This window comes from Trichosurus vulpecula, chromosome 4 (genome assembly GCF_011100635.1).
Source record: "Trichosurus vulpecula isolate mTriVul1 chromosome 4, mTriVul1.pri, whole genome shotgun sequence".
NCBI classification, from domain to species: Eukaryota; Metazoa; Chordata; class Mammalia; order Diprotodontia; family Phalangeridae; genus Trichosurus; species Trichosurus vulpecula.
The window spans coordinates 184,308,322-184,317,457 of record NC_050576.1 but is presented as its reverse complement, the minus strand read 5'-3'; the positions used below and the strand labels follow the sequence as shown (position 1 = coordinate 184,317,457).

Here is a 9,136-nt window from a genome sequence, read left to right as displayed (position 1 = left end):
GGAACCCTTGAAAGGGTCTTGGGATCCTAGAAGTCCATGGACCATGCTTGGAGAACTGCTGTGGATAAAGCGTTGGATCTTCAGTAAAACGTAAGCCCCTGGAGGACAAAATTTTAAAAAAGATTTGTCTTTGTATCTTCAGCACCCAGATTAGTGCCTCACACTTAATATGCTCATAGGACCATTGAACCATAGATTTAGAGCTGGAAGGGACTTTGGAGAACTTCTGGTATAAACTTATCAGTTTACAGATGAAGAAATTGAGTCTCCTTTATATTAAGTGACTTAACCAAGTCACACAGATAGTCACTGAAAGAGCCGGGAGTCAACGCCAAATCCAGAGCCTTCTGTGTTAACAAATGCCTGTTATGCTCTTGAAAGACTTAAGAACTCTGAGCAATGCGATGATGCGCCAGTGTTCCAGAGAACTGATGGTGACGCATGCTGCTTACCTCCTGGTGGGGAGGTCAGGAGTTAAATATGCAGGATGAGATATATTCTTTTTATGTGTCCAATGTAGGAATTTGTTTGCTTGGCTATGCATATTTGTCACAAGAGTTTCATTTTTTCTTTTCTTTTCTTCTAAGGGGGTGGGGTGGGGTAGAATAAATGTCTGTTAATTGAAAAAACTAATAAAAAACCAAAAACATGCCCAAATTGAATTGAATCGAAAGTGAGTGACCAGAATTTCTGTCTCTTTTTGGTAAACTTAACCAGTGGGTCCTTAGCATATTGTCAGTGAAAACTGCCTTTTAAGCCCTTAATTTATGTGAAAAATGAAAAAAAAAATAAACCCTACCAACATAGAAGAGGAGGCTACATCCAGATTTTTCATAATCAAAAAAGTTTTTTTGGGAGCATTTTTGGGGACATAGTCATATGCAACAGTAAGTTTGAGTGTTTGAAATACCACAAAATACTAAGACCCAATCTGTTTGATTTGCAACAGGAGGAAAGTTTATTGACTGACAGCATGGCTAAGAAGCGAAACACATTTTGCAAGTTTGCATTTGGCAAGAGAAAGCCAAAAGGAAAGCAGATAGGGCCTGAGCTGATTTCTCTTAGGCTGCTCAGACTGTTTCATTTTCCAGGAGGATTCGTCATTTCATTTGCTGTGACAAAGGCCATCTGAGCATCTGCTTATTTAATTTTTGTTCCAGAAACATAATTAGCTTGAGATGACACCCCTTGGCTACTAGTAGAGTCTTCTTTCATCGTCCTGGTCACTCTGATTTTGTTTGACTCTAAAAAAAAAAGAAGCAAGAACTGGAATAGATGAAGGTTAAAAGACATATGTTTCCTAATTATGTTTTAAATAGGATTTTGTTAGAATAGATGAAGGTTTTACTCATGATTGATGCACAGAAAGGAAACTGGGGAAAAAAGATGCTTTACCTCCCTTCCATTGGTCCATGCCTGAGTCAACGGATGGTAGATCTCTTGATACTTCTCTCCTGCCTCTAGAACTACTGGAAAAGAACCAGTTAGAGAAAGTATTATCACCAGTTTTTTAATTAAATAACAGCAAGAATTTGGTGCCTATTTTAAGGGGAACACTGTGCTAGATACCCTGTAATCTCAAGAATCCCTTGTCCTCGAAGAGCTTAGATTTTATTGGGGAGTGATATGATTCTACTGAAAAATATGTGCAAGATAATTTGTGTCGAGAGAAAGCACTGAAAAAATAATGGTGATCTGGAAAGATTTCATATGGAAGGTGGCACCTGCATTGAATCTTGAAGATGGGAATTGTAAGAGGTGGAGGAGAGTAGGGAGCACATTCCAGGCATGTGGTGTAGCTTATTTTTCTTTTGTCAATGAAATAGGAGGAAGCTGATATAATTTCCTTCCAATCATAGGGCCTAGAACATAGGAGATGCTTTAAAATGCTTGTTGATTGATTGATAATTAATTAGAGTGTACTCCTTCCAGGGAATGCCTTATTTCAACCTGCTAGATATTTAGTTTCGGGGCCAGAAAAATCATGAAACTTGAGTGATTGGTAGTGTTGAAGTTAACATTTAACTCACCTCCCCTCTCCATCAAGCAGGCTTCGGTAAGTCTCAATCTCCATCTCCAGGCGGGTCTTGATGTTCAACAGCTGTTCATATTCTGCATTCTGACAATCCACCTCTCCTCTGATCTGGCAAATTTGTTCCTCCAGGCTACTGATCTGAAGCTGCATTTGGGAGAGCCTTGCCACGTAGCTTTCTTCGGTGTCTGCGAGGGTGCCTTCCAGGGAGTCTTGCTACAAATATGTGCATGTACACACACAAAATATAAAAATGAAATCATTGAAAACATAGGAAAAATATTAATGGACATTGAACATATATATGTATATGTATATACATATATATGTATATACATATATATACACATATACATATATATACACATATATATGTATATACATATGTATATACATATATACATGTCTCAGTGGTGAAAAGTATCTCCTTGATACCTCAATACAATGAGGGTAAGGTATCCGACACAAGGCAAGCTATACATAAGGACCTATGATTTCATTGGAGATTTAGAACTGAAAAAGAGCCTTGGAGACCTTTAGTCTAATCCTTAATTTGGGGAAACTGAGGCCCAGAGAGATGAAGTGATTTGGCCAATGTCAGGTAGATATTAAGGGAAAGCTCTAGGTTTCCAACACAGGTCTGCTGATTCCACAATTGGTGTTGTTTTAGGCAGGACTTAAACCCAGGTCTTTTAGACTCCAGGTCTTGAACTCTGACCACTAAACCATACTGCCTTTATGATGTACCATGAAAGCCAAGTGGTATAAGCTTTAGTCCTGAAGTGCCTGCTTTTCCATCTTCTAGCACTGGTTTGAATTTTGCTCACATTTAAGGAAAACCTCATAGGGCTCTTGTATGGAAGCATTATGTAAGCCTTAAAACTGTGTGTGTATGTGTGTGTGTGTGTGTGTGTGTGTGTGTGTGTGTGTGTATACACACATATATATGTATGTATGTAGTTTTTTCAACCAAACCTGTGATTTTATTGGCAAAGGAAACTCCTAATAAAGAAACTCCCTCTACTAATGCTGATCAATACCTGCTCATACAGTGGGAGTAATAAAAGAAGCCGCTTTGACTGCTGGATCGGGGACTGTGGTGGCCACCTCATAGAGCATGTCTGGAAATGGACTTTTACCCTGGATTCTCTAGAAGACTCATGATGGAAAAAGCTATGCACAGCCATAGAAAGAATTATGGAGTCTGAATGCAGATCGAAGCAAACTTTTTGCTCTCTCTTTTTTTTTCCTACTTTTTTTTGGTTTCGTTTCTCCTTTCTCATGATTCTTTCCACGGGTTATAATTCTTCATTACAACTGGACTATTATGTAAATAAGTTCAATGTGAAGGTGTGTGTAGAACCTACATTGGATTACATGCCATCTTGAAGCGTTGGGGGAGGCAAAGAAAATTTGGAACCCCAAAACTTGTGGAACTGAGTGTTGTAAACTACAAATAAAGAACAAATTTATTAAAAAAATAAGTATATGTGCAGCCAGAGGCTGCTGGCTCATCACCATGATCTCTTTCACCAAAGTCTGTGTCAAAGATGATGAGCAACTTATCAGTAGAATTAAAGAAGAGACAGCTTCCACTTTCACTGTAACTTCCTCTCTTTCAAATGTGTGGCTGGCGACTCTAATAGCTCTCCTTTGGAGTTCTTGTGGAGGATGTGGGTTTCACTCTCTCTCTCCCTTCCCAGAATCATCTACAATGTCTACATGCAAATGGTTACAAGAGAATGTCTTGGTACATAGGCAGCCTAAGATTGGATTTCAATTTCCTAGCTCCATCTTCTGCTTTGTGTTTCTTTTCCTGAGGATAGGTAACTGAACAGCAATCTTGGGATGGATATTTCTAGTCTGGTGGCTACCTAATGACCTCGAGAGATCTTCAGTCATTGAGAAGTTTGGGTCTGGGTGCCCAGAGGTAGGTGCTTTCTGCAGTCACACCTTTCTAAGAGGAGAAGATGAGTACTATCGGGAGGATGAAACTGGCTATCTCTCTCTGCTTCTCTTTCTCTCTTTTCCAGCCTCCCCCCTTTGTCTTTCTCTGCTTCTCCTGCTTTGTCTGAGTTTCTCTCTCTGTCTCTCTCTCTGTCTCTCTCTGTCTCTCTGTCTCTCTGTCTCTCTCTCTCTGTCTCTCTCTCTCTCTCTCTCTCTCTCTCTCTGTCTCTCTCTCTCTCTCTCTCTCTCTCTCCCTCCGCCCCCCATCTCTGTATCTCTCCGTGTCTCTTTTTCTCTCCCCACCTCTTTCTTCTCTGTCTGTCTTTCTCAGGCACTTTCTCCCTCTCTATCTCTCTCTGTCTCTGTTTGTCTTTCCCCCTTCCCCCTTCTTTCTCTCTCTGTCTCTGCCTTTCTATCTCCTAGTCTCTGTCTCTCACACCCTAGATTTACCTATGGCATTAGCTATCTAGATATAGATTACCCTTGCCTTCTATCTCCTTACCTGCAGAATAATAGAAATGCATGCAAAACAATTTCAAGAAGTTTAAAGTCAGGACTGGCATTCACCTACCATGGCCATTAGGGACTGAAGCTCGATCTCCAGGCCCTGAAGAGTCCGCTTCAGCTCCAACATCTCACTCTTGGCTGAGTCAGCTGCTCCTGCATCGGTGGAGATCTGTGCTTGCAAGGTTGCACTCTACAGGCACGTGTGAGGCAAGAGAGAATGGAATAAAGGATGTGTGAATTGCCTGTCTCCAGTCTTTGCCCTGTGATTGCTTAGTTGCTGCTGACTTACCTGCTTGCGGAACTGCTCTTCTGCCTCCCTACGGTTTTGCTCAGCCAGCTCCTCATACTGGGCCCTCATGTTGTTCAGCAGTTTTGTGAGATCTGTTCCTGGAGCAGCATTCATCTCCACGTTGACATCCCCATGATTCATTCCCTGTATACTCTTCATTTCCTAGCAAGGGAAAAAGCAAAGGCCATTATAATAGTGATGTTGGGATGGAGAAGAAGTCTGTGTATCAGCTACTAGACATACTGGGGAGGAGAGAGAGTGACATGGAGGCCCATAAATGACAGCAAGAAGGAACTGGACAGACTGGAGGGAACTTTGAAGGAAGGCAGAGCAGGATGGTGACTGAGAGAAGGCTATAGTTAAGTTTACTCAGATGATGATGGGCAGAAGTGTGGCGACAGCAGCGTCCAGTGCACCTAGCAGTTAGCTACCTTCATTGCCAATGCCCCCAGATGATCCCAGGGGTCCCATGTGGTTTGACGACCTAAGCTAGGAAGCTCATGGTGGGAGTGAAGGAGGCAGTCTGTTTCGGCCAGTGGGAAGACACCCTCTGCAGAATGAGATCTTTGGTTGCAGCAGACTGATGACTGAGGAAGGGAGCAACGGGGCAGGGGTGGGCGGTGGGGAGGGACCTAGCTTCCTGGGATTCCAGGGGCTGTCCCATGTTGTTTTCAACTCTCTCCCTACCTCTTCATGATTCTTCTTGAGGTAAACCAGCTCTTCATTCAAGCTTTCATATTGCATTTTCAGATCTGATGTGGTCATGTTCAATTCATCAAGCACTTTGTGAAGGCCATTTGTATCTGCTTCCACAGTCTGCCGTACACAAAGCTCATTTTCATACCTTAAAAAATGTGCAGAATGTGATTTTTCAGTTAGTTGAATTATTTTAAAGCTTTCAATTTCATTTACAAAGTATTCATAGGATTATAGCTCTAGGGCTGGAAGGGACCTCAAAGACAATCTAGTTCAACCCTCTCATTTTTCAGATGGGTAAACTGAGACCAAGGGAAGTTGAATGATTTTTCCAAGGTCACACAGGTAGTTAACATCTTCAGAAGGAGGATTTGAACACAGGTCTTCTGACTTTTTCTATGCTGTCTTATCAACCTTATAGTTTACTCAGCTGCTCCAGAGGAGTATCAAACTCATCACCCTTTATTTCCCATCTTATGCACTGATGTATCATCATCATCAGATACTAAGTGATTAAGCCACAAGATTATATATAATAAGGTTCAAAAAGATTGTATAATCTTGGAATTTCTCTAATAGAATGCACATTTCAATTCTTTAGCAATTTCTTCTTATGTAGGGTTGTCTAAATTTATGTGACCAATTAATTAGATGCTGTTGGTTTTAAAGTTAGAAAAGACATTAGAAGTCATTTAGACTTTTCCCTCTTACTTTAGAAATGAGGAAACTGATGCCAAGCCCATGCTCTTTTTGCTATATCACTCTTTCTCTGACTTTTCACTAGAATTCTCTAGTCCTTGGTATATGAAAAATAATGAAGGTTTTTTTTTAGTTTTAAAAACTGCTATTAGAAATAACAGTTGAAAATAAACTCACTTCATTCTAAAGTCTTCAGCAGCCAACCTAGCATTGTCAATCGGTGTGATGATCTTGGCGTTGTCAATGGTGGCTTCAATGATCTAGAAAATTTTCAAAAAATAAAGCTACATATTTCCAGATACCACATAGCTCCTTGGTGCTAGTTTATTAAGGTAGCCTTAGCTAAGAAATACTTTCCTGCAATGTAAAAAAAACTTTACCAATTAATATCTGTATTTCTGATATTTTAGGTAATGGAACTGAAATTTACATAGTACTTCAAAAGATACGAAGCAATGAATCATCTCTTTTGATCCTCATGATCCCATGAAGTGGGTCCTATAGGATTTTTATCATATCATCCCCACTTCGAAGGGATCTGCCCAAAGTCACACAAATCAGTAAAATATAAAGGATTATGTGTCTCCTGACTCCCGGTCCGGGAAGATGAATGTAGGAATATAGCACGAATAACAATTTTCACATGTATAACATATTTTCATATAACATTATGTTATTATATTGTATCATTAATGTCTTTAATATGTTAAATTATATATATGTATAACTAGTATATAACAATTTTATCTGATAAAAGTTTAACATTTTAATTTTGTAGGAAACTTTTTTTTGGGGGGGTCCACGTCTATGATTTCACTGATGTGGAGGAGCTTCCTCTATGGAAACTTTCTCTACCTGAGCAAGTCAGTGACCCATCTTTAATAAGGCTCAAGGTTATTGCATAGGATGCAAAGTACCCAGTATCACATAGCCAGATGGTGCAATGGATAGAGCACTAGGCCTGGAGTAAAGAAGACCTGAATTCAAATCTTGCCTCAGATACTAGCTCTGTGACTCTAGGTGAGTAACTTAACTTCTACTTGCCTTAGTTTTTTTGACTGTAAAAAGTGGATAATAACAACCTCTATCTCTCAGAGATGTTGTGAGGATAAACTTAGATATTTATAAAGGGCTTTGAAAATCTTAGAGTGTTATAAAAATGATCATTCTTATTATGTGTTAGAGACAGGATTTGAAATCAGATCTTCCTGACTTCAAGGCTGTTCTATATTTTATGTCATGCTACAAAATATTATTATTTAGCAAACATTAATAAATCTATTACTTTTGCAATTTTTATGGCATAGAAAAAGAAGAAAAAGATATTGAGATTTTATCACTTTACCTGGTTTCTTAGATCTTCAATTATTTGATAATACTTGTCGTAGTTTTTCTTAGATTCATCATCTCTAGCCCCAGACTTATCATACCATTCCTTGATTTTGATCTCCAAATCAGTGTTGGCCTCCTCCAGAGCACGGACCTTGTCCAGGTAGCTAGCCAGGCGGTCATTGAGGCTCTGCATGGTTTGCTTCTCACTTCCAGAGAGAAGGCCCCCATCACTGGCGCCCAAACTGCCAGTAGCACCACTGCTCACGACACCAGCGCAGTAATTGTAAAAGCCTCCACTGAAGCTAGCACTGGAGCCTGAGCCACTTCCATGGCCTCCTGTTAGGGAGCTGCTACTGAACCCACCTCCGAAGCCCCGTCCTAACCCACTGGCAAAGCCTCCACTGGTTCCACAGCTGCTGGAGCCTCCGAAGCCCCGAGCAGAGCCACTCCCCAGGTAACATCTGCTGCTACTGCTGAAGCTGCTTCCACTGCTGTGGGCTTTGCCACAACCACTACTTTCAGCCTGGGAAGAAGCTCTCAAGAGGCAAGACATAATGCACTCTGGTCAACCTTGTCCCGGTAGTGAGGAATGGAAGTGAAGACTGCCCTGATCAGGCCATCCTTATATACAGATATTTAGGGTGTTTCTTTGCTTCTTTCAATTCCATCCCTGTCCTTTTACCTCTTAATCCCCAGTGGATGAATTTCTCATAATTAACCTCACCCTACTGGGTCAATTGATACTGAAAAAAATTAGCAAGGGTGGGGGAAAATGGGCATCATCGTCACATTTCAGCTTGTGAGCATCCCATAATCTCTTATTTCTCCACATTTCCCCCTTTCCTTCTGTTTGTCTGAACTGCATTGTCACACTCTTTGTAATTTTATGAGGTATTCAGGTGGGCTTTAGAGCCCTGAGGCCTCCCATTTCTCCTGTGCCACTCAGGCAAAACAATTATACACAGTGTCAGAATTAGTCAGAATCCAATTTACTACACTTAGTAGTGAGTCCTCAGGCAGAGTCCTTTTTTTTAATCCAATGATAATTAGGAGTAGCATCATATGCCTACCCTCTTTTCATTTGGGGGCACAAATAGAGCATTGTGGCTCTCCTTGAAAAAGGAAATGTAAACCTGACTTTGCAAATTAACAGACTAGCTTTGAAAGCAAGGATTGTTAGGTCAGGTGAGGTCATTTATGGAAGATGTTCTGTGCCAGTTGATGGTATAAATCATTCTCCCAAGAAGTAGCCAGTGGGTTAAGATAAATGGCCCCTTTCAGAGCCTTGATCTTGGCATCTTTCTTCATCTCCTTACTCACCTCCCAAAAGAACATTTAAAGAATATTTCATCTGCTTTCGTTTATCTGCAAGCATTTTTTTTTCTTTTCCTTCCCATTGTCTCTTTTCTATGCAATTACAATTGCTGGTTTTTATTCAGAGGGATTGTTCTACTTTCCCCCTTTTATCATCATTTCAGTATTATTCAATAGCAGCAATGAATTTTTGTGAACACTTAAGAAGGGTCAGCTATATGTATGATGTTATAGTAAACTCTAGGGGAAGATGGAAAACAAGATATAGTCCCTTCTCTCAAAAGAACTGCTAAGCAAGTGTGTGTGTGTGTGTGTGTGTG

General features: G+C 40.4%; 1 protein-coding gene across 1 annotated transcript; it reads right to left on the bottom strand.

Moving 5' to 3' along the window:
* Positions 1-1,140: 1,140 nt before the first annotated feature.
* On the bottom strand, positions 1,141-8,055 carry LOC118847410 (keratin, type I cytoskeletal 24-like). The gene is made up of 8 exons (XM_036755869.1): positions 7,516-8,055; positions 6,348-6,430; positions 5,463-5,619; positions 4,776-4,937; positions 4,551-4,676; positions 2,031-2,248; positions 1,396-1,469; positions 1,141-1,244 (listed from the first exon to the last, which is right to left on the bottom strand). The coding sequence occupies exons 1-8, from the start codon at positions 8,053-8,055 to the stop codon at positions 1,141-1,143; spliced, it is 1,464 nt and encodes a 487-aa protein (XP_036611764.1).
* Positions 8,056-9,136: the final 1,081 nt, after the last annotated feature.